Here is a 26,384-nt window from a genome sequence, read left to right as displayed (position 1 = left end):
TACCAGCAGCTATAAGCATGTGGGCCTCTTCATTAAGGAAAGAAGCGTAGAGAAGCAGTTGCTGGTGGTAAACGGGGCCAAAGATCAGGACTAACGTGTATTGAAAAAGTACTGTGGCAAAGTGATAGGGAACTCAAAAAAGAACAGCCTGTGCTTGCCCTCCAGAGGCCTACAACATAGTTACCAAGGCAGAATACATACTCCAAGAGGTAAATATATATACTTGGGGGTGCAAAAGGCAAATATCACAGGGCACCCAGAAATTCTTCGTCTATTCCAAAGACTTGTGAGCCTCCACCCAGGCCTGTGCATAAGTAAATTGACACAAGCACTACACACTTTGGGGAGAGTCCACTTAATGGGCTTAGTGGGTTACTTCTCAGTTACCCTAAGAAGGCATTCACCTCTTCCTGCAAAAGGGAGCTGGACAAATCATTTTAGAAATTCAAGGATAACGTGTAGGCAGCTCATTATTTACTCAGCCCAAAAACTCTGTCCCTTAAGACAAAAACTCTTTCTTTCCCCCAACAAGAGCCTCCCCAGACTGTTTCTCAATTACAGGAAACAACCCTTGGAGAAGACAAGTCCCTTCCAAACAACCAGTGGAAAAGGGCAGGACCAGGGCCCGCACCCCGACATTCCCTGTAGATTTCTTCACCCTAACATCATTCCACTTCCTGTCCAACTCACTCCCACACCCATCTCTCTCCTTCCTCATTCAACCACAGTCTCTTCACAGACTGTGAAGAATTCTTATCCCGGAAGAATAAGGGGAGACTGGATTGGTGGCGAAATAGGAGACTGACCTTACAGAGAGTTTGAATGACAGAAAATGGAGCCTGGGCTACGGGAAGCCATTCAAAGGAAGCACAAAGCAATATTTTTCGAAGACTTTGGGATCAGATCAATGTGGCAAAAATCCCAGCCCTTAAATAGCTGGCAGAGGTCCTAGTACACAGTAGATACCCAATTTTAGTTTCCTTGCGCTGATGTTATAGGCTCTCTAAGAATCAGTGCAGTGATACCGTTTCCAAAGAGACTCTGACTTCTGGTTGAATTAACAGAAGTATGGTATCTGAGACTAAGGAAGTGATGGAACCTTTCAACTTGGTGAAGGTAAAATCTCCTTTCAAGTATTATATTAAATAGTAAGGACACTTCAAAGGAAAACCTTGAAAAACTGAATATGTGAAAAAAGATTACCAAATATGGTAGATCAGATAGAATAATAGAATTGAGACTCTTTAGCCTGAAGACATGAAGAAAGACTTGATGGCCATTTTTATTTGAAGGGCTGTCCTGAGGTGCATCTGCTTTTATTACACAATAAAATACAACATCTACACAGATCTAAATAAAAATAAATAATAAATAATATAAAGTAATAAATATACAATAAAAATAAACTAATAATAATAAATCTGAAAATACAATATCTATACAGAGCTAAGGAGTAGAATAGGCTGTTAGACAGTTTGTGTTTCAGTTTTTTAAAAGGTCCTTCTTTTTTTTTTTTTTTTTTGCGGTACACGGGCCTCTCACTCTTGTGGCCTCTCCCGTTGTGGAGCACAGGCTCCGGACGCGCAGGCTCAGCGGCCATGGCTCACGGACCCAGCCGCTCCGCGGCATGTGGGATCTTCCCGGACCGGGGCACGAACCCGTGTCCCCTGCATCGGCAGGCAGACTCTCAACCACTGCACCACCAGGGAAGCCCTAAAAGGTCTTTCTAATTGGATGCTACAAACAGGTGGGAATGAGCTCCCTGTTGTATTCAAGTTGTATTCAAGTCCAGGCAGCTAGACAAGTTGGCAGAATTACATAAAGGCCATTCATGCATCAGATAGGCAATTGGACTAGAAAAGCTTTCAGACTCCTTCCAACGCTGAGAGTCTGAAACTCTAGAACTAAAAGTAAGCTAGTGAAAGAGTAACGAAAACATTAGCAGTCCTATACAGTGTAACAAATGAGTTTGGCTTTTATATTTTGAAAATAAATATGAAAGCCTCTTGTTGGTGACACTGGAGATTGCAGTTCAAACTAGCCAACAACCCCCTAATACAAATGAGATTATATTTCAGACCAAAGTGAACTTAAAGCTCCTCCCAAGAACAATTTGTGTTCAAATAACCTCAAACACACCCTCTCATTTACAGGCAATTGATATACTAGTCACAAATCATTCTCATCTATTTATTAGCTAGTCTCAGTAGAGCCGTACATAATTCAAGGTCTTTTTTTACGACATCCAAGTATTTTTTTATTATTATTAACAAGATGACCTGTGGTTTCTTGTATGGTCATTAGAAAGGGCAGAAGACCACAGGAATATCAGAATGCCAGACTCAGATGTCATGCTGTTTATAAACTGAAATAAAAATAGTTTGGCAGCACCTCTATTTTGATAACGCTTGTATGCATAAAAACCTTTTCAAATATGTTTTGGAGGATTGAGCTGATTTGTTTTTCTTGGATATTTGAGGAATTGGCTTTCAATACTTTTATCTCAAAGCATTTTAAAGGGTATTTGCCCTAAGTTTGAAATTTCCTTGTTTTGAGAGTAAATGAGGGGATAAAAAGGATTTTTCTGAATCTGTGCTTCAGGAAACTCTGAGATAAGCACATAATAAGATGGTAATATTTATTTTTAGAAAGAAAAGTTAAACCCAAATCTAATCCATAACCAAGATAAATATAAAGGACCAAACTCAGCAGTTAAAAAACACAAGCTTGATAGACTGGATGCTCAGATATCAAACAATCAAGCTTCTTTGAATATAAAATAAGAATTCCCAGTCTCTGAATAAGAACCTGAGAGAAAGTACATGCCCTCAGTATACGAGCTTTAGTGAAATGACCAGTATGTGCATTTATGCCTGCTCTTGGGTCATTGGGGCTCTTCCAAAGGGTTGAGTCTCTTGGGTTGAGCATTCTGGATTCACAAATCCAGTCGTGTGAGGCACAATTGCAGGAAGACATGCACAGTTTAAAGAGGGTCCAAAAGTGTGTGCGTGTGGAGAGAAAGAGAAGAGGGTGGAGGTGCTGGGGCAGGAAGAGCGGGAGGACAGATTAATAATTTGGGAAATACGACCAAATCGCAGAGAAAGCCTGAGAGCATCTTCCGTCTGCCAACCCTAAAATAATCCCAGCTCTTTAAATGATCCAAATTTGGCAAAACTCAGTGAACTAGGCTATCACAGCACTGGAGGAGACAGCAACCAAACCCAGGCCACATTGTCCTAGTTGGGAGATTACAGTCGCAGTGCACCAAATCACAAGGTCTCTCTGGGTCCTTACACGTATCTTCTGATCAGGATATTACTGGGGGTGTGATTTACGTTGTTTGCACTCCCAAAGAACAGACAAACTCTTTCTTCTGCTCCCTGCAGAATGACAAGGTCCCACCAGGGTATATGAGCACCATTCCTTTTGCAAAGCAGCCAACTTCTCACCTGTTCATTAGGGCAGCAAGGCAATTCAAAGGTCAGTGATTTAATTTACAGCTTCCCAAACTAAGAGTCTGTGCCACAAGCAATACATAACTAGCGTTCCTTCGTTGTAACTGTGGTTGCTAGAACAGATGTTATGGTAGTTTAGCCAGTGCCCAAGGCAGTGGGCTTAATATTTTGTTTCATTTATTTAAAAAATTAAAAAGCACTTGAATAATTGGCAACTAAAATATTCCTGGGTTTCTTTTACATACCATCCAGCATCGGGAAAAACTGCTTCATTTGTAGGCCAAGGAAGCATGAAAGGTACAGCTAAGGCAATTTTAGTTTATCTGCATTGCCCAAATTCATGGACTTCGAAGAGGTAGCTTAAAAGCTCAAGGCTTTAAAGATTGTATGTAAAAGGTGCAGACTCGCCGAAATAAATATCTGCCAAAGGCTATTCATGATAGAGTCCAATCTGGCAACCTCGGATGACCTTCAGCTGCTGGCCTTAAAATTCGTGAATGCAAATTTTAGATCCCTAACAGATTAAAATATTTGATGATGAGCCAGTATTTGTATTTCATAATTCCTCACTCTAAATAAAGTTATGTTCATCCTTACTCTGTGCCTTTGATCAAATTTCACTTTTCTCCTGGAATGCCCTCTCCTCTCCCCCTACCCAAATTTCACCATGGCTACAAGGCCTGCCAAGTGCTGCCTGGACCTGCCCCAGGTTGTCTCACTGATCTTGGCAAGCCTCCTGAACTCCCTCTGCTCTAAGCTCAAGCACTGCGGTTTATAGCATCATTTAGAGATTAACTGCACATAATGCGTGCTACTCTTTGAGCAAACTCTGTGAATCAGTCCTGACTTTCTAACTGGACAGTGTTAACAACTTCCAGGATTGTAGGCTGACTTTGTTCATCTTTCTGTGTCTCCTACTGAAGAGCATGTGTCAGAAACTCAGTAGAAAATGATTTTTTGGTTTCCTGATACCCTATTATGCAGTTTAGAGACATTGTTTTAAGGACTAGATCATCACGGTCACCAGTAGTAAGCATCTATCTCTGGACAGTGCCACCCAATCATAAACATGGCTTCCACCTTTCCAAGTTCATAATCTAAAGCAACAGCTAACAGTATAGAGAAGGTATGCCTGCTTACAGATAATAGATAATCATGATGCTGACTAATATATGAAGTATGATCAATAAGACCAATTGAGCATATGCATTAAATAAATAGTTACATTAAAGGCAAGTAGACAAGTCCCTGTAGCTAATGGAACAAAAAATGAAAAGAGAATTTGGTCTTTCGCTTCCAATGTCATGGTATTTGAACATTACTAAGTAACTTTCTCTGTAATCCTATTTCAACAGCCCACTCACAGGAACTAAGGCATTCTGAGTACTGATGAGTTACATCTTGTCTGCATTACTCTCTAAAAACTGGTTTTGATTAACAAGCTCTATGCATTTTATGGAAAGGAAAGTGCTAAATGAATCCAAGACCTACTTATTATCCCCCTCACCATTGCGAGTGACTTGAAATGTCTCTACTGGGTCAGGGTGACAAGAGGATGCTGGAAAATCCTGATACAGAGTGTCCTGCCATGATAAGGACCTCAAAGCTTGAGTGTGTAGGAGTGTGGCATCAATCTTCCCCTTCACTGTGTACTAATGATGGCTTGTCTAAGTCCTTCTGGTATTATTTTTATAAGGCAAAAAGTAATAAGGTGTATAGCAAACTAGAATTGACACATCCAAATTATTACTGCTCCTTCAAAATATTTACCTTGGAAAGCTGTATACTTAAGAACGCTGTCAAAATTTCAGCTATCTTCTGCACTCCTGCTGTGAAATTGCCGTGACTTTGAAGGCACAGTATTTGAATATCCTCAGTCGGGGAATTAGGGAAACCTCATCATCATTTGGTATCAAAACAACTCCAAAAGTTGCGGGAACCAGGTCTGGTGAATGGTGGGTTATCAAGCTGGGAACCTCACTGATAAAAAACAAAGCATGACTTAGAAGATATCAGATTTACTTTTTGTGACCTATAAATTGGTTTCAAAAACACTTCTGAGGGAGGTGTTTCAGAATTCCTTTGAGCACTGGTTGAATCATTGGAGAGTCTCCAGCATCCAAAGCCACCAGTTTGGAGGGAATTAGATTCATCTGGGTGTGGGAGTGCTACTATATTCACTACATGAACAGCCTCATTACTTTATAGCCCTGCTTTTGAAAAAGAGTTCCACAAGGGCTTAAGTAATTCTCACCTAATATGTTTTCTGTACTGCCTACTTCATGAGTTAAGGAATCCAGTGCCTATCACTTTTATTGCCATTTCTAGCCCAGATTACCTCTCAGGTAGCAAGAATAAATCCTCATATTTGATTATGTTTTACCCTCATTAATGTTTGATCAACTTTAATGGAAGCTATTAAATTTACCATTGGAAAACTCACTTGGATTTCCCTTTCCTTGACATTGCGATGGCAACCTGAGGGCCTGTGGTTTCCCAAATATGTAACCTGGGACCACCCACCAACACCGTAGCGCAGTCACAGTTGCAAGAGGTTGTTCACAGGAATCAAATTTATTTACCTGAGCCAAGTCTGGGCACATCACCAGGAACATAGCTTGGGCACAGAAGCAAGGGAGGAATGGAAAGGAAAGTCACAGTTATTGAAGGAGGCCTGTGCCAGGATCTTTACGTACTTTATCCTATGTAACAGCAAATCAATCCTGGGAAGTAGGAGTTATCTCAACTTCATATATGTTGAGAAAAGGAAGTTTAAGAGAGAGGGTGGGTAAGTTGCCTAAAGTCCACATATCAATTAGTGGAAGAATTAGGACTTAAATTTAAATTTTCCTGAGTCCAGAAATTGAGTTATTTGGAGTGAGGTGGATGGACCTAGAGTCTGTCCTACAGAGTGAAGTAAGTCAGAAAGAGAAAAACAAATACCGTATGCTAACACATATATACGGAATCTCAAAAAAAAAAAAAAAAGGTCATGAAGAACCTAGGGGCAGGATGGGAATAAAGACGCAGACCTACTAGAGAATGGACTCGAGGACACGGGGAGGGAGAAGGGTAAGCTGGGATGAAGTGAGAGAGTGGCATGGACATATATACACTACCAAATGTGAAATCGATAGCTAGTGGGAAGCCGCCGCATAGCACAGGGATATCAGCTCGGTGCTCTGTGACCACCTAGAGGGGTGGGATAGGGAGGGTGGAAGGGAGGGAGACACAAGAGGGAAGAGATATGGGGACATATGTATATGTATGGCTGATTCACTTTGTTATACAGCAGAAACTAACACACCATTGTAAAACAATTATAGTCCAATAAACATGTTAAAAAACAAAAACAAAATTTTACTGAATCCAAAGCCCAAGCTCTTTGCAGCCAGGCTGGTGAGCTGTTTCCAGTGACGGGACCATGGAGGGGGTGGTGAGCAGCCTGGGGCAACGTTGGCGCCTGTGCCATCTCTGCCCCCCACAAGCTGTGGAAGGCGTTAATCTGCCAAACCGTCATTTCCCTCAGTCTAATAAATACTTGAGGGACAAGTCATTTTATGTTTGAAACATTGTATTACATCTCAAAGTCACAAAGATGAGTAAAGTCATATATATGTCCTCCAGGGGCTTAGAGCTCAGTGAGAGGCACATAATGATATAATATCTATAATATACAGGAGATGCTAAGATAGAGATATAAGATAAAATGAGAGCCCAGACTCAGAGTTCAGTGGTAGCATTTACTTGTCTGTGTTCCCCACGCAACTACAAGGTGTATGATTAGAGAGACCGTGTCCATCTTTACGCCAGTGCTTGTAGAGTGCCTGGCACGTAGTAGGTGTTCAATAAATATGTAAGGTACAAATGCACCAGGTGGCGCCTGAACTAAGACTTGAAAGATGAAAAACAGTTGCCCAAGCAATGAAAGGAAGAAAGGGTGTTTCAGGGAGAAGAACATGAGAGAGCAGTGAGGTGTATACAGGGAACTACACGTGGTTGAGTTTTGTCAAAGCACAAAGCGTAAGGAATGAGGTGGTGAGAAAGGAGGTTGGAGAAAAGAGAGGCTTACTTGTGAAGGGCCTTGAGCTAAGGACTCTTGGACTGAGGGATCCATAAGTGGATTCTGGGGATTTGATGGACCCCCCCCAAAATTATAATCAAAATTAGTGAGCTTGTGTACAAATGTGAATGTGTACTTTTCTGAGGAAGGGGTGTATCACTGTCATCAAATTCTCCAGTATTAAGAACTGTGGACAATGAAGAGCTGTTGAAGAGTTCATGGGTGGACAGAGCTGTCATAATAACGTTTTAGGTCGATGACTCTAGATGCAGTGCTAGAGGATGGAATTTGGCTAACAAAGATGGTGGCGGAGGAACCAGTGAAGCGATAACTACAACTGGCCAGAAAAAAAAAGTAGTAAGATTCTAAACCTAATCAAGTATTGGAGAAGGAGTAGACAAGGGCAGATTCAAGAAGTCCTTAGGTGGTCAAAGGAGCAGCTGTGCTGATAGGAGGGTGTGACCTCAGGTGGGGGAGACAGGGAGAAAAAGGAAACTGAGAAGGACTTCCAGATTTCCCACTTGGATTGATGGGTAGTACCATTGAATGAGGGGAAGAGAACGAACAGTTTCGTAGGGGAAAACAGTGAGCTCAGTTGCAACTGTTGAGTTTGCAGTGTCAGTAAGACCTACCAGACAGTGGAATGAGCCTGACTATGACCCTGAAGCATAAGGAGAGATCTAGGCTAGAGATAAAGAGTTGAGTCAGCAATATCTAGATGAGAGTTTAAACTATGAAAGGAAAGGAGACAGCCCATGTTCAGAAAGTTTTAGAAAGAGTTTTAGAAAGAAAAACAGCAAGGGACCAAGAATGCATCCATGGGTCATACAACATGGTTAGAGTATTGAATGCCACTGAATTGTATACTACAAATGGTTAAAATGGCAAATGTTATGTGTATATATATTTTACCATAATTTTTTAAAGTGAAAAAAAAGTAGATACGTCAGGCACAATAAAAAGTATATACCTTTCTTGGGCTTCCCTGGTGGCGCAGTGGTTGAGAGTCTGCCTGCCGATGCAGGGGACACGGGTTCGTGCCCTGGTCCGGGAAGATCCCACATGCCGCGGAGCGGCTGGGCCCGTGAGCCATGGCCGCTGAGCCTGCGCGCCCGGAGCCTGTGCTCCGCAACGGCAGAGGCCACAACAGTGAGAGGCCCGCGTACCGCACAAAAAAAAAAAAGTATATACCTTTCTTAAAAAAATGGACCCATCCAGAACTTCTCAGCAGCAATAAAATGACTTAAATTTCATCTTTCGAAATAAAACTTGCCTGTACTCTGCCAGTTTTGTCTGGGCAGGAAACAGAGCTCATACCAGCTGCTGAGGATGGTTCGAAATTCCACTTCAGAGCACTGGAATGTGACACCTCCCAAGTGGCAGCCTCTGCCCAGGGAAAGGGAGCAAAGCTGCCTGGAGTGGAGGGTGATGGGTGCAGTAGCGGGTACAGAGCCTTGCAGCCTCCCGCTTAGGAGCTGACACTCCTCTGCCTGCTCACGGGGTCTCTCATCTGAGCAGGAAAAGTCAGCATGTCCCTGGTCCCTTAATCTCTGTCTGCACATCTCCCTCTCACCCAGATGGCCTCTTGGGTATTTAGAACAAGTAAGTTGCCATAAGATCATGGACCAGAACTGCCCGTAGTGGAAGGGCCTCTTTGCCTTGAGTGCTTTTCGACAGTGCCTCAAAGACAATCTCACTCAATACCAGAGAAAAAGGGACAGGGCCATGGATGGAGGGAGGAGAGGAAAAGGGACCACTGGGTAGCCTCACGTCCGAGCAAAGTCTCCTCGTCGCGTCCTGGAGTGCCCTGCGGCATCATCATTTACCAACTGAAACCAGGGAAACAACCTTGCCAGCTTTTAAAAATATCTAATGGCTCATCAGCTGTTTTCCTGTCATATTTTTGGCAGAGTTTGGCTAATAGCCCTTCAATGTGGCAGAATAAACCTGCTAATTCATTCTTCAGGTTAAATGTTTAAAAGACAGCCTCATCTAACCATGTGAAAGAATCTGAGTGTCTTCAGTAACTCAGGGGCAATGCTCAGAATCCACAAAACCTAGCCTAGATCCTAGAACCGCAGCAAACCCACCACCCATCAGGGAGGGCTCTCCTTAGCCCTTTGCTAATAATTCCTGTACACAGTTTTCAAAATGTAATTGTTAACAAATTACCAGGGTCCATCCTGGGGGAAGTTAAAATAAGAGATATAGGAAGGATCACTGTCCTGGGGGCAATAAAACACATGAACAAATAGAAATGAGACCCTCAAACCATATATGAAAACCTCAGTATTGCCTTTGTTGTTGTGGACTGGAGACTAAGGCTGAGTGTGGCGGCAAATGGGCTGGAAACTGAAGCCCAGGATTAAATAGCTTTGCCAACCTCGTTGCGGGCATGGGGCCTGTCCAGGGAAGACGTACAGCCACGAGCAGAGTTACGGGAACGCTGATGAAGTTTACATTTCAGGGATCCTCATTTGAATGGGTCCCTTCTAGCCCTTCTAAGGCCCTGGGAGGGGTGCTTATTACTTTGCATTTGTAGTTTTATGTTCTTTTTCTTAAAGAGGCCTCCCCAAATCGTACAAGCACCAGGCCCCGCACAACACCAGCCTGCATGGAACAGAAGAAGACAGCCTCCGCTCTGTCTCGGTGGGCAGCACACTCCCCAGATAGGAAGGGGAGGGCAGAGGCCCATGGTCGCTGTGCTCTGGCCTCGTTTACTGAAGGAGTAAAGGGGAAGAAAGGCCTGGAGTTTTACACACAGTGCCCTCGACGTGGAAGGATACACAGGAGTGGGGAAGGATGCTCCCTCCTTAACGGAGACAGTTTTCCAGGCAGAGCTGAAGACACTTCATTGGCTACATAATAACCCCATGCCTGAACGACAAGGGAGAATCCCAGTTCACACCCAGCTTGGAGATGGGGGATTCCACCAAGTTTCTTTAACTTGAGCTTCCCCCAGTTTCCCATCATTCCTCTCAGTTTGACCCTCCTTCCTTTACCCTGGCCAGCAAGCAGCTAAGGCCTATACAGAACTCTCTGAAGCCAGGGGGAACAACAGGCAGGGGCCCACTGGGGGCCTTCCCCCTTTTGGGGACAGTTTTTTTTCCCTTTTCTTTCTGTTTTTTTAAAGATAAAATGTTCAGAGCCAAAAAAAAAAAACCACCATAAAAAACCCAAGACAGGAAGGAACAGCGATGCCTGATGCTCTGTTGCCCAGAGGCCTCCCTCTCTCCTGTCACACAAGATCCCTCACGCCCCTGCCGTGCGTCAGAAATCCAAAATCACTAGAAACCTACCATGTGAGAGATGCTTTCATTATTCAAGTTTCCAAATCTATACTCTTGAAAACAATGCCTCCTCATCTTAAAAGATGCCCTCGTTTGGTGAGCCGGGGACAAAGGCATTTTAAAAAGCCATGATGCAGGGATTTGCCTTGCAAGCCAGGCAGCCTTCAGGGAAATTTATCCTAACCAGGAATGACCAGAGGAAGGAACAGCCCAAGCATCTGCCCTCATGTTTAATATTCTGTGTCTGCATGCTCCACCGCAGGCCTCTGTGAGCACCTTACACCTCAGCATTCATAGGAAAAAAGGCATAAAACTACTACTTATTGAAGAAAATGGATGTCCCCTCCCCTAACTGGAAGATGTACCTCCTTAGCACTGATTCCTTTCATCTCTAGTCACACCCCAAAGCCCCCCACCTCCTGCTGAAAATATTTTAAACCAAAGGGCCATGTTGATTTATTAAACTTTATTTTTACTTTTTAAATAAAATAAGAAATTAACTTGTGTTGGTAACTAGGCTGTCGGGAAAATAACAGTGGCAGGAGTCAACCTTTGGCTATTTATCTGCTGCTGTTTTCCCTTCTGAAATCTCTTTCAAAGCTTCCAGAGAATTCCATGCAGAGGCTGCCCAGCAAGGACAGGAACAGAGTTTGCTGGGCAGGTCAGCTCCTGCTCTCGCTTCTTGTCATAAAGTCAAGTCCAGGCAAGGCCTCACTCAGGCTCCCCTCCCCGGCGTCAGAGAGCCTGGAGGATGCATCCACTTCCAAGCCTGGAGGCTGGTTGGTTAGGAACTTCTGCGTGGTCAGGAAGCCACCTCGCCTCCTGCCATATAGCCATCCAAGACAGGGCCTGGGCAGGCGCATTTAGGCCCTGACCCAAATGGCCCCGCTCAGCCCCATGGTGGAGGCCATGTGGGCCCAGGGGTCTTTCCAGTCCTGACCACCGTGTGCCCTGGTGAAGGCAGGAGCAGAGACCGAGTCCACACACTTGTCCTGAGTCAGGCTGAGAGCAGTGGCCAGCCCATGACCCTCCTGAGCTCCGATCCAGGAAGAAGCTTTGGAGAGCAGGCAGCGGGTAACACAGGGTGTGCCAGCAGGCAGTGGCTGGGACACAGGAGGGTGGGTTGGAGGCCAAAGCCCAAGGAGCCAAGGCAGTTTGCCCCAGAGCAGAACAGAGCCAGGTTCTGGGCCACCAAGCTACATGGTGTAGGCTGTGGAACATTCCACATGCCTTCCGTCCCATGGCAGAGTCTTAGCACCCAAAGGGGCTTTTCATCTTGGGACTAGATGAAAATGCAAAAGGATTAATTTAGAGGAGCTGAACTAATTTCATGAATGAAGCAAATACTAAACAGGCAGATGTGTATGTATTTCTACTACATACTCATATTCATTCAACAGGTAACACGGAGCCATCCTTACATGATTGTCAATTCCTCTTCACAAGGTAATTGATAGAAATTCCAATTCAAGATCATAAGGGGCAGGCAGGCCCTGCTGTGGCCTCCACCCCTTTCGGACTTCACTCTGAGGTACACTTGCACTATGTGACACTCTGATCCACCCGGAGCCATGTGGATGAACTTCCTTCCATCAGATGGAGCAATCACAAACGCGGTCTCAGTCTCTCATGCAGCTGCCTTATGTTTAGTCTTTCAAGTATAGATATTTCTTAAGCGAATTTTTTATAAATCTGACATTAGAGTGTAATGATGAAGTGGAAGGGGGCAAGGTTCTAAAATCAGACTGTGAAGGTTCAATTCCCAGTTTTGCAACATTAAAATTGAGGGCATATAAATATGTCCATAAGTGGTACAGGAAGGGTCTGGGTAAGTTACATACCTTCGCTGAGTCTCCTTTTTCCTTATTCAAAAAGGGGATAACAGTTCCTGCAACAAGACTGCTTTAACAAGGCTCATTTAATTAAATGAGCTCATGCATAGGTAGCATTTTGCACAGTGCCGGGAATGCAGATAGCACACAATAACAGTCGCTATCGTTAGTAAAATTAGTACAAAGACATCCATGAAAATGCAAGAGTTTCAGAAGGAGTGACCCTGTAAAATGTCATCCTAAAAGACTGGGAGGGACTGCAGGAGCCTTCCACCTGGGCCTTCGACCTCCAGTCTTCCCCTCAGGTCCATACTCTATGCATTGAAAGCATTTACTTCCCAAGAAACAAGTCCGATCACAGTTCCCCCAGGTTGAAGCCACTCAGGCTCAAGATAGAAGCCATGCCCCTCAGCTTGGGCTCCAACAGTGGGGACCCTGCCTCCTTCAACCCTACACCATGCACTTTGTGTTTGCTTTCTGTGCAGGAATGCCAAGCTCTCCTTCGCCCTGAGGGTGAGAATCCAGTGTCACCTCCTCTGTGAAGGGCCAGTTCCAGACACTTAGTTCTTAGTGCTTGCTGAGGGCAGTAACCTGCTGGTTGAACTTGTAGGCTGTGGAACCAAATGGCCCAACTTTGTTAAAAATTTAGTTTATTGAAATATAGTTGATTTACAATGTTAATTTCTGCTATACAGCAAAGTGATTCCGTTATACACATATATACATTCCTTTTCATATTCTTCTCCATTTATGGTTTATCACAGGATATTGACTATAGTTCTCTGTGCTATACAGTAGGACCTTATTGTTTATCCATTCTCTATATAATAGTTTGCATCTGCTAATCCTAAACTACCAATCCATCCCTCCCTCCCCCTTGGCAACCACAGGTCTGTTCTCTGTCTGTGAGTCTGTTTTTGTTTCATAGATAGGTTCATTTGTGCCATATTTTAGATTCCACATATAAGTGATATCATACAGTATTTGTCTTTCTCCGTCTGACTTACTTCGCTTAGTATGATAATCTCTAGGTCCAACCATATTGCTGCAAATGTCATTATTTCATTCTTTATTATGGCTGAGTAGTATTCCATTGTATATATGTACCATATCTTCTTTATTCATTCATCTGTCAGTGGACATTTAGGTTGCTTCCATGTCTTACCAAATGGCCCAGCTTTAAATTCTTGTTTCTCCCTGTGACCTTGGGCAAGCTGCTTCTTCTGTCCTTGCCTCAGTATTTTTCTGTAAGATAGGAAAAAAACAATATTATTGAATTCATAAGGTTGTTAATATTAAGTGAACTAACATATGGAAAGCATGTTAGTACATATTTAGAAAGGACAGTCCCTGGCACATAGTAAGTGTTCAATAAATATGAGCTATACTGATAACAAGTATTATTATCATCACTATCATTATTACTATTGCACCAGAATGCAAGCTTTAAGACTCAAGAGACTGTTTGCTTTTTTCACTGCCTGGCACATAAAAGGTGCTGCATGAAACTCACAGATATAGAGAACAAACTAGTGGTTACCAGTGGAGGGCGGGAGGTTGGGGAGAGGCAACAGAGGGGTTGGGGGAGCGGGAGGTTCAAACTGTTGGGTGTAAGATAGACTCAAGGATGTACTGTACAACACGGGGAATAGAGCTCATATTTTGTTATAACTGCAAATGGAAAGTAACCTTTAAAATTGTATCAAATTTTTTTTAAAATAAAATAAAAACTATCCAAACATAAATTAATAAATTAAAGGTGTTGCATGTACAGCTGTTGAATAACACACAGGCCCCTGAGTGTGGGTAACGGTTGATACATATCCCTCAGCAGACCATGATCACCTTGGTTCTGTGTAATCCATCCTTACCGCTGAGGTCTGCTCAGTGGGCACTGGACGGACCCTCAGTAAACGTTTGCTGAATGAATCCATGAACGAACCTCCTCTGAGGTTGCATGCACATGTTACCTACTTGTAGGACATTAGCTTCATGTCTAAATTTATCAAAAATTCATGCCCTGGGCTTCCCTGGTGGCGCAGTGGTTGGGAGTCCGCCTGCCGATGCAGGGGACACGGGTTCGTGCCCCGATCCGGGAGGATCCCACATGCCACGGAGCGGCTGGGCCCGTGAGCCATGGCCGCTGAGCCTGGGCGTCCGGAGCCTGTGCTCCACAACGGGAGAGGCCACAACAGTGAGAGGCCCATGTACCGCAAAAAAAAAAAATTCATGCCCTTTGTCTGACGGTGCCTCTTTTGCACTGGGTGTTTGTATATAACGGTGCTGGAAGATCTTGAAAACCAGGCAGTGCGTTGGGGGGCTTTACTGGGGGCTGCATCCAGAGCAAGGGTCAGCCCCTCCAGGAGCTCCTGCCCCACTGCGTTTCCACTCCCCCAGCGTCCCCACTGCACCTCGCCCCTGCTGAGCCCCACGCTGTCTTCCTTCACTACGGAAGGGAGGAGTGAGATGAGGCAGACCAAGCCTGGTCAGAGACGGGCCGGATGAAGCTTTGTCTGAATCCAGGAAATCTCCTTCCGGAGCTGAAGCCTCCCCTCTCCGCTTGTGGTCCCGGTCCTCCACCCTCCCCACTTCACAGGAAAACTCCTCCTTTTTCCAGAAGGAATTAAAATAATTTTCCCCACAATATATCAGCCTTTCTGCTTCAGTTCCTCTCTCTAGAGTGAAAATAAAATCAGGAGAGGGGAGATTGCATTTAATGGGAATAAATGCAGTCTGTAGTCTTTACCAAATTATAACTTACTACTGAAAGACCACTGTTTTATAAGCCTTGCAGTAACCAAACCACTTACTATTCCGACTGCAAACAGATTTATGATCTGAAATGGCCACCATGTTTGCTGGCCACGAGGAAACAAAGGGAGGATGAGTTACAGCTCAGCATCTGACATGATAGCTTCCATCCCACTTGTCCGGCCATGTCTGCTTACATCTTACAGCTCATTTTCTCCTCACATCAGTGCAATGAGGCAGGTGAGGTTCAGTATCTCCATTTTATGGGCATGGAACGTAGAGACTGAAAGATCAAGAGGGCTGTCCTTGACTAACAGTAAGTTTGGAGAACACACGGGATTTCTTTGTATCTTCAAGGAGAGCATCACTCTGCCGTAGCTCATGCATAAACGTTGTGGGTCCAGGAGCATCCTCTGGCTGCTGTGCCCTCTCCCCACCCACTGCCCAGCCCTGCACCTGCACTTGTGTGGTGCAGCTCCCTCGGGGACAATCTGGCATTCCCAAGCCTTGGCTTGGTGGGAGCCGAGTGTTTAGTTCCCTGGTTTTTGGATCAAAAACATTCCACGGAGTAAAAGCTGCCTTTAAACAGCTTCCAGTAGCCCCCACTGAGCCCTCAGAGTAGGGGTGAGTCACGCCCCAGCTCTGCCATTAACCTGCTGTGTAGCCTCGGACAGGCCATCCAACCTCCCCCTCTGTACATGGTTGGGGAGAAGGCAGCTTTGAAAGTCTGACCATGCTGTGAACAGTCTCCCCTGAAGACACATGCTCTGAAGATCATGAGTGTTGTTTCAGGAGGGTCACACCTTCCATCCACTTGAGCCCATCCGTGTACCCCATAGGTCCACTGATCCTGGGTGAGAATCCCAGGGTGACGTGAGCCCTGATACCATAGGGAGGAGCCCCAAGTGCAGATTTTTAAAATACAGCTTTAATAGTTTACTTCCTCATTGTGCAATGTTGAAAAAAGAAAAAGAAAAGCAAAGACAGATTTTTTTTAATTACCATAAATCCACTACCAGCAAAATCACCATTAATATTTGAGTAAATATCCCTCAGTCTCTCTCTCACTCTTGGCAAACATAAGTCCACTCATTATATCAGGGCTGTTCTCTCAGGTCATTTAAATGTTATGTGTAACCATAATGTCTACAGCGTAATTGGTGGTTCTACCATGTATTATTAACTATTCCTGAATTGTTAAGCATTTAGGTTGCTTTCCTTTATCATCATCATCATCATCTGTGCAAACATATCTGATGTGGTGGGGGGGAAGCTAAAAGTGGAATTGCCAGCTTTATTCAGAAGGGGCACCTATGACAATTAATACCTGTGACAACTTGTCCCTCACCCCCAGCTCCAAAGGTTGTACCCACTTGCACTCCCGGTAGCTGGGAAGAAGGGGTGGTGGAGGGGACTTAAATCTGCTCCCTTGAACCAGCAGCCCCAGAAAACTGACACCGAGGGAGTGGGATCTCTGTTGATGAAAGTGAATAATCATGTCAGGTCACGGCAACTGTCTGTTTTGGGGACTGGCCTAGGCATGTTTGGAGGTGGGCATGATTTGTCTTGGGTGCCTGCCTCATTGGACCCGAGAACAGCGTTGACTCAGTCACCACACCCCTCCCCTCCCAGGGTCAGCAGAAGCTGCCTCACCCTCTTCTCCCTGGAATCCCTCTACCCTTTATCACACCCCATCAGTGGGCTCTAGACTTTGCCTCGTGAATCTCTTACACGCACCTATGAGAAACAGGCTCAGGGAAGCAGGCTGAGTTCTGAGAATTGTCCCAAGTCCAGCCCAAGGGGTGGCGGGGACAGCAGATCCAGGGAGTGGGAGGCTGTCACCAGGCACAGGGTGATGGTCCGGAGGCAGATGGGCAATGGTAGGTCATCTCAGTGCCCAGCTGCATAGGCAGCCATCTGCTCTGTCTCCTGCAGAATTGGTCCTTCAGGATGTTGTTCAAAGAGAAGAATGGGGCCTCCCTGAAAAGACAAACCCACTTCTCACGAGAACTGACTACACAGAGTGTGTTGCCCGGAATGTTGGGCAGAGTTTCAACCATTTACTCGGCAAACTGTGCTCTTCTCTGGGCCTTAAATCTGCATATCGGGGATGGGAGTGTGGGGAGGGAGAGACCACAGGTATTGCCTTGCCCCCCAAGCTCACATGCTGGTTGCACGTACAGCCGGCCCCACTGATGACCGCCCTCTCTCTCGGCCCCGCAGTCCGATGGCTCCATACTGGCAATTGCCCTGCTGATCCTGTTCCTGCTTCTGGCCCTGGCTCTCCTCTGGTGGTTCTGGCCGCTCTGCTGCACCGTGGTAAGTGCCCCAAGCTTCTCCCCCGGCCTCAGACCTCAGGCCGCTCAAAGCAAAGAATGACACAGGTTAACAGGACCATGAGTAAGTAGAGGGCAACAAGAAACTGTGTAAATAATTAACAATACGTCTAGCGTCTTTTGTACAATTTTTACAATATTGGCAAAAACTAACATGATCAATAAAATCACGTGTCATTAGGAGTCAGTATGCGTTAGGGTTTGCCAATGGACACACCATTTTGGGTGGAGCAGCTAGAGGGGCTGCTCTGGGTGCAGTGCCTAGGAAGGATCAGCAGAATACTGTAAATGATGAGTGTTACTTGACGTGTAATAAATACACATGCATGTGTGTGTGTGTGGCACATGTGCACGTGTGCACACACACTTGTTGAGTTGCACCAGCTGATACTCTTCCAAAGCCACCTTGGTCTTAGCAACTAGTCAGCCCATCTGAGAAAGTGCCACAGGCATCTTTATTTTTAACAATAAAGAGTGGCACCGGGCTTCCCTGGTGGCGCAATGGTTGAGAGTCCGCCTGCCGATGCAGGGGACACGGGTTTGTGCCCCGGTCTGGGAAGATCCCACATGCAGCGGAGCGGCTGGGCCCATGAGCCATGGCCGCTGAGCCTGCGTGTCCGGAGCCTGTGCTCCACAACAGGAGAGGCCACAACAGTGAGAGGCCCGCGTACCGCAAAAAAAAAAAAAAAGAGTGGCACCTACCTTTATTTTATTCTTTTAGCCACCATTTATAGGACTCATCTATATGTGCCCAGCACAAGATCAGTAAGGACCTCCTCCCCATCTTCATCACCTGGAGCCACCACATAGCTCTGGCCAGCATCTCCCCAAATAGCGCAGGGCCTGGAATAACCCGCCATCACCTGCGTGCCCAAATGATATGTGCTTGTCTATCAGTTTCTATTCCCTGGTCCCCAAACCAGGAAAAGACCAAACAAAGTAATATCCAAATGAAAAAAAAAACATTAGCTCTTTCAAGTCTAGTTCTAGCACATGCCCTGACTTCATGCACAATCAGAGCATGCGCTGTAAAGCCGGGTGCGCTTGAAGTGAGCGCTGCTCCACTGCCACAGCTTCTTCCATTCCCTGCATCTCAGTTCTTCCATGGCAGGCCCAGCAGAGGAAAATAGATGGTGAGCATCTCCAGGCTAGAGCTTGTCTTCACTTTATCTCTGGAAATCCAGCATTTAGCATACCATGCAAGGCGACTCAAATCTGTGTGTAGGACAGAAACCGAAGCCTCATAGAATACTAGACTTGAACAAAAGGGGGAAATGGTTTCAAACAACACTTTAAAGAGATGATAAATGGATGAATGCAAAACTCAGTCAAGATGTGGATCCCTGTGGCAAGGATTCTGGAAAGAAAGAGGCATTTGCACCAACAGAAGCCTCTGGTTTTGAGGGGAAAAGATGACTTGTAGCAGACAAGAATGTGTGGGTGGGAGGGACCCTGGTGGGAGGGACAGGTACACGTCTCAGGTCAATTAGTGTAATCCAGGCTGGAGTGATTTCACCAAGATTTTAAGCAGTCTTAAGCAAAGCAGCCCCAGAGTAAATGTTTCAATACTTAAGGCTGCATAACCATTTTATTTTTAAGGTTAAAAAAAAAACTGAAGCAGCCAGACTGTTTTCTATGGTGACTCAAAAGGAAGCATATCTTCAAGTCTGGAATTCTTGGGGGAAGAAAACTTTCAGAGGGCTCTTAAAGAAGAGGGTGGCTGGGAGTGTTGGTGGTGGCAGCCTGAGGTGAACACTGGGGCTTCTGTTGTAGTAGGCATCACCCTTTGTTCACTTAGTCCCTTTGATTATTAAAAACAGTTACCTCTGGGTGGGGACAGCTAGGAACAATACAACAGCCAAGCAGTACTCCACCATTTACTGGTTGTGTGATCTTGGGCAAGTTACTGAACCTCTCTGTGGCCCAGTTTCCTCATTTATATGATGAGGACAATGAGAGCTCTGACCTCATAGGTAGGTGGTGAAAATTAAAGGATTATCTATATAGGAATATCTATGTATCTGCTTAAGATTGTTCCTTGTATTATTATTAATAATAATTACTATTATTAATATTTTTAAATATTTACTATAATAGGAATGTATAACTGTACTGTATGGCATTCAATTTATATTAGTGAGAAATGTCTCTTTTTTCCAGTTTTATTGAAATAGAATTGACAGATAGCATTTTATAAGTTTATGGTATACAACTTAATGATTTGGTACAGGTATATATTGCAAAAAGTTTACCATAATAAGTTAACATCCATCACCCCACATAGTTACACATTTTTCCTTGTGATAAGAACTTTTAAGATTACTTTCTTAGCAACTGTCAACTATACAATACAGTATTCTAAACTGTAGTCATCATGTTGTACATTACATACCCCAAGCTTTATCTTGTAACTGGAAGTTGTACATTTTGACTACCTTCACTCAATTCCTCCACCCCCAACCCTGTACCCCAGCCCCCACCTCTGGCAACCACAAATCTGATCTGTTTCTATGAATTTGGTTCTTTTAGATTCCACATGTAAATGAAATTATACAATATTTGTCTTTCTCTGCCTGACTTATTTCACTTAGCATAATGCCCTCAAGGTCCGTCCATGCTGTTGCAAATGGAAGAATGTCCTTCTTTTTTATGGCTGAGTACTATTCCATCGTATATGTGTACCACATCTTCTTTACCCATTCGCCCTTCAGTGTACACTCAAGTTGCTTACATGTCTTGGCTATTGTAAATAATGTTGCATTGAACATGAGGGTGCCTGTATCTCTTCAGGATAGTGATTTTGTTTCCTTCAGATATATACCCAAAATTGGAATTGCTGGGTCATATGGTAGCTCTATGTCTAATTTTTTGAGGAGCCTCCATACTGTTTTCCATAGTGGCTGCACCAATTTACATTCCCATGAACAGTGTACGAAGATTCCCACTAATACTTGTTATCTCTTGTCTTCTTGATGATAGCAATCTTAACAGGCATGAAGTAATATTTTATCGTGGTTTTAATTTCCAGGAAAATGTCTCTTATTTAATGCCTTTCATTATTGGAAGCAGGATCACACAAGGTCAGATTGCTTTGCAATATTCAGAATAGTTTTCAGCGAATCTATCTGGTTAAGCCTATGTTGCTTTGGAAGACAGCAAAAATGTCTTAATGTGGCCTGATTTTGTAAGTCCTGAGGAATTTCTTTACAAGGGAAGATCATAGAGATTGATTTTCCTGTTTATGAAGTCTTTAAAAACTGCCCTTCCAGGTATTTCTGAAAGCTGTCTGGGGCTCTGATGCTTAGTGTGCCCCCCAACTTACTCGTTGATCGCTGGCTTCCTTTATGAGTGATGATGTTCTGAGGAGGACAGGGTAAATTCACATGTTTTCTAAAGGGAGTATACAGGAAGGAGGGCAAACGTCATCTCCCCGCACCCCAGGATGCAGTATGCAGCACGTTTCTCTCCCCCACGTGACAGCACGCCCTCACCACAGTCTGGGACTAGCAGAGGGCATACTTGTAAATCATGGTCCTGAATACTTCCTCTGTCATGCTCCCCGCCCTGTTGAGTGTAGGAAATGCCCCATGACCTGGTACCAAAGCCATATCTCCATGATGGGAAATAGCCAGGGAGCAGAAAGGGTCTGTAACATGAGGAGCCCATGAGGTTTGCCTTCCTCCTGCTTCTGCACAGTTCTTTCGGGGAATAATATTCAAAATCTTTAACAATTTGCAAGGCCTCCATCCCAATTGAGCCAAACATTAACCCTTTAGTGGCTGGATATGGGGTGGGATGGGGGATGTTCCATGAAGTCTCAGAGGGTGGCAGGGGTACAAGGGCAGGCACTCAGGTCACTACTTACTAATCATAAAGAGCATTTTAACATGTAACGACCAGTATGGCCAGATCAGGCATAATAGACACTACCAGGCCAGCCTTCTGCAGCCCTCAGCATCCTCTTGCTTCCTGCTGGTCCTGGAAGAAGAAATCTGAAGGCTGAGAGTGACTGGTGCTACCCATTGCATTTTGCCTTTCTGAAAGGACCCCATTCCCAGCTGGCTCTTATCTCCCACCTAGATGCAACCTGGGTTAACTTATTGCCCGCATAGCAGAGAATAATCTATCAGTAATGACTGATGGAGAGAGAACTGGCCAGGTCTTGGATCGAAACTTTTCAGTGTTTCCCAACGTGGCCCTCAGTATCCCCAGGTAAATCTTTGCCTTCTAAGATTCCTACCTTTATTCACTGGCACAAAAAAAACATTCACATTGGAAGAGAGAGAGTCATTGGCCTATGTACCCTGTGCTTATTTGCATTTTCAAAAAGGGAATTCAGGGGCCAATATTTTACAAAAAAATAAATGAATAAATAAAACCCTGCCTCAGTTCCACAAGGGGCATTGCCAGAACGCTTTAAGTCATGCTATGGCCACTCCATCCACTTATAAGTTTGGTCCAATATTATTGAAATCTCTAAATTGAACTTTAAAAAAAGGAAGACTAGGAAATCTGCATGAGAAGAGGATCATGGGGGAAAAGAGTTGAAATGTACTGATTGAGTAAACATATGAACATACGGAGGAAAAATGTCCACAATGAATCAGTGGTGTTAGAGGTAAATATTATCTAATACAAATCTAGAAAATGCAGGTAACCCTGAGAGTCATCCCAGCCAAGAGGCAGCACCCTGAAAGCCTGCAGTCTAACTAGGATGGTAGCTTTATGTACACAGGCAAAGGCCATCACATCCTGCCTAAATTTCAGCAGGTCACCAGACACTGATAGATTCTGATTAGCAATGGGGACTGGCTCCTCCAAATCAAAAATCTGGGGGATAGGATAAATGCCTGCCTGGCGTCTTAACCTACGGACCCCATGTTGACACTCTCATGAACACCCTCGATTACCTAACGCCCAGCCCACTTGCCCTGCCCCATCCTTATACCAAGACAGAGCAATTGATAGTCTTCTCCTCTCCTGCTCCCAAGATGATGATGATCCCTTCAGAAGAGAACTGCCCAAGCATGCTGTTGGGGCCACTGCACATTTACGAGGCCTTCTCATTGCTTAGCAAACTCTCACCTCATCCTTATGGAGCCCCAGATTCCACCCCCATGGTGTCTCTCCCACACTGTTCCCGTTCTCCCGGAGATGACTGTCCTATCTCTGGCTCTTTCACTCTCAACAGACAACCTACTCTTCTGTCTCAGTGAGAGGTGGAAGCTGTCCTGTGAGAAACCTTCCACTTCAAGTAGCACTTTCACGCATCCTGCTCCAACATCCCTCCCCTCCCCGGATGCAGCCTGGCCCCTCTGCCTCTCTTACCACTCATGTCCTTCACTCTGTTCTCTCACTCACCTCTGCCTGTGGTACCTTCATCCTTTCCTCTCCGCTGTCTTCCTCCCTGCTGCCTACTGGCCTCTTTCAACCTTTAAAAATGTCTCATACATTATTCCTCCTTCAAGCCGTCCTCTTCCTTCTCCCTCCCTTTCATCTGCCAACTTCTCTGCAGGGCAGACTGTCCACGATTCCTTCCATTCACTCTTCGGCCCACTGCATCCTGGCCTCCATCAGCATCGTTGCTCTAGTCCATACATTGCAAGCTTGAACTCCCCAGCCAGGGATCTCTGCTCATTTCGCCTTCTACTTTAGCTCTTTCAGCAATGGACACTCTCTTCTTTCAACTCCCTCCTCTGCTGGCTGCTGCCGACTCTTCTAAATCTGTCTTCAGTTTTCCCCTGTCTCCTTCTGCTGCCACTCACCTCTTGTTCTCCAGGATTGTCTTCAACCTTCTCTCACTGATGCTCACGACTTCAGCTACAATGGATATGCTGATGGCTACTTAATGTGTCCACCCATTGCTGGCTTCGGCTTCAGAAGACCAGGTCCACAGTATCGAGCCTGTATACCCAATGGGCATCTCAAATGTAGGCATCTCTCCCCATCCTGTCCCAGCTAAATTCATCATGTTTTCCCCAGAACTGCTCTTCCTTGATAGATATGTCACCATCCTCTGAGCTGCCCAAACTCTAGACTGAAGAGTGATTGCCAAGGTCTCCTCTGTCTCTCCTTGTCTTCTCTCACTTCACAGTTGTCTGTAGAGCATCCTCTTCTCTCACACCCCATCTTATCTGATACATCCATCTGCACCTTCTACCTCAGCATAAGCATAATACCTGGCACTCAGTAGTTGCTTAATAAATAGTTGTGGAATGAATGAATGAATGAATGAATGTCCTTGCCTTAGTCTGAGGTTCTGCATCTCCCACCTGAACTACTGCAATAACTTTTTTACTGCTCTTTTAGCCTTTCTCACTGTCACTAGGGTTTTTTTTTTCCTTAAAAAAAGAAAAATAATCAGGTCATGGTCCCACTCACTTCCATGCCCCAAATCCTCTTGACTGTTCAAGATCTCTAAAGTAGACTTCAAATTCCTTGACATGGCGTATGTAGACCCTTCTCAACCTGGCCACACCCCACTTCTCCACCTCACCTCCCACCTACTCCTCCCTGTGTCTGGACCCCCTTGGCACCCTGTACGGACTCCTTCATGGCACTGACCATGGTGTTGTAACTGATTGTTTGCTTGTCAATCTTCCCCTGTAGACATATGCTATTGGAAGCCAGGGCTGTAGTTCCCCAGAGCATAACCATGCCTGGCTCAAGACTGTTACTCAGTATATCTCAAAGCTCATTGAGGAGCTAAATGGAAGGAGGGCCATCTCCAGGCACACTCTATTCTTTGGGGTTCCTTGAACATACCTCATAGCTACTAGTGATCTCTTTGCTTATATTGTTTCCGCTTGCTGAAATATTTTCATCTTCTTTATCTACTCTGTCAACAATTCCTCTTTCTTCAAAGCCCGGTTCGCTGATCACTCCATCTCAGTAGCTTTCCTTTTTCCCACCTGGGGAGAATTAGCGCCAACCTCCCTTGGTTTTCATAGCACCTTTTTCACACATCTATTAGCGAATTTTCTCATTCTGTCACAAGTGTTCATTCATATACATGTTCCTGTCACTATACAATGAACTCCTCCAGGGGACAGAGAAACTTGTCACAGAAAATCATCCCACAAAGAAGTACAGTGCCTAGTATGTAATTCGTATGTTTTCCAAACTAAACTAAAGGGGGGAAGGGGAATGGATACAAAAGGAACCCACAAACCGGTGGAACTGTAGGGCATGGTAGTTTCATGGGTGTTTGTATTATTATTATCAGGTTTCATAAATTACATGTATGTTACACACATTGTTTTATATGTATCAAATATTACATAACAAAAGACACTTTTATCAGCTTCTTAAATAAAATCCTAGAAATCTGCCCATTTTATTAGGAGGTTAATTGTATAACAGGAACCCTGAGTCAAAAGATCTTGCCATATTTTGCCAGGTGAAAAAGTTTCTGGAGATTCGTTGCATAACAAGGTGAATATACTTAACATTACTGAACTGTACACTTAAAAATGGTTAAGATTAGGTTATATGTTTTTTACCACAACTAGAGAGAAAATAAAAAGGGATCCTGCTGTAGAGTTGAAATTCTTCTGCAGCCCAGCTAATTAAACTACACTATTAAGGTGAAATCAAATCATTATATTTCTGTTCAAATAATGGCAAATATTTTTATTCAGTTTGTTGGGAGAGGATCATGTGCATGCTTTGAGAATTTCTCCCTAGAGAAACAAAATGCAGTTCCCTTTTGTTTTGGTTTGTTTTTAAAGGCCTCGTAGGTATCTTATGAACAGTTTTTAAAGAATTATGTAAAGGATCATGTTTAATTCACTTTATTGAATTTCCAGGGTAGTTCAATGAATGACAAATTGCAAGGGACAAAAACTAATCAGGAACTTGACATGCCTTAAATTGAAATAAAAATAAATTCTTCAAATAATGCCCTCCACACCTTTAAGCATAACATTTAATTTTCAGGGCCAGACAACCAAACCTAACATCATCACCAAAGGGATTCACTGAAGCATATTTAGTAGAAACCTGACAAGTACAAGCAGCTCCTTAGCCAGGCATCATGGGCCTAGACTCATCGTGCTTTCTGGATCCCTTTCCATCCTCCACCCATTCCCATCTGGACACACCTCTCTCTGCAGCTGACAAGGTCGCTTCCCACTAGCATGCAGAGCCCTGCCATGGCCTGCCCTCACCTCAGAGCTCTGAACCACATGCCAGTCTGTTCTCATCTCCACCTTGCCCTCGTGGCTTCCCTCATTCCTGCTGGGCTGGCCCTGCGACTTGCCTGGAAACCCACCCACCACCATCCTCATGCCCCTAGGTGAGCTGGAAAGAGGCGAGCTGCCATTAAAGACAATGGGGTTCCAATATGAGATCTGCCTCCATCAATATGAGATCTGCCTCCATCAAAGGCATATCTTTTAACCTTTATTTCCTCACGTGAAAAATTAGAAAATTGGAACCATGTTGGAGCTAAGGTAGCTTCCTTATATTCTTACCTCCTATAAGTGAATCTACTCCTCTCCTTCAACATTTCCTGGCCTGTGGTCCTCAAGCCTGGTTACGCATCAAAATATGATGCAAGTATCAGGGGCAGCATTTCCAGACGTTGTCCACCTAAACTTCTTTTGACCCTGGAACCCTCCCTTGACCCCTACCCATTAACATACTGACATCTAGAA

At 44.5% G+C, this 26,384-nt stretch overlaps 1 protein-coding gene across 1 annotated transcript in view; it reads left to right on the top strand.

Moving 5' to 3' along the window:
- Positions 1-26,384, top strand: part of ANTXR1 (ANTXR cell adhesion molecule 1) — a gene marked incomplete at its 3' end in the record, with an annotated part of 253,466 nt that overhangs the window by 135,235 nt on the left and 91,847 nt on the right. Inside the window, exon 13 of the mRNA XM_079720921.1 lies at positions 17,615-17,710. Coding sequence (XP_079577047.1) covers positions 17,615-17,710 — 96 coding nt within the window. The remainder of the gene's footprint in view (positions 1-17,614; positions 17,711-26,384) is intronic.

This window comes from Hyperoodon ampullatus, assembly GCF_949752795.1.
Source record: "Hyperoodon ampullatus genome assembly, chromosome: 15".
Taxonomy (NCBI): domain Eukaryota; kingdom Metazoa; phylum Chordata; class Mammalia; order Artiodactyla; family Ziphiidae; genus Hyperoodon; species Hyperoodon ampullatus.
This window is presented reverse-complemented; position numbering and strand designations above follow the sequence as displayed.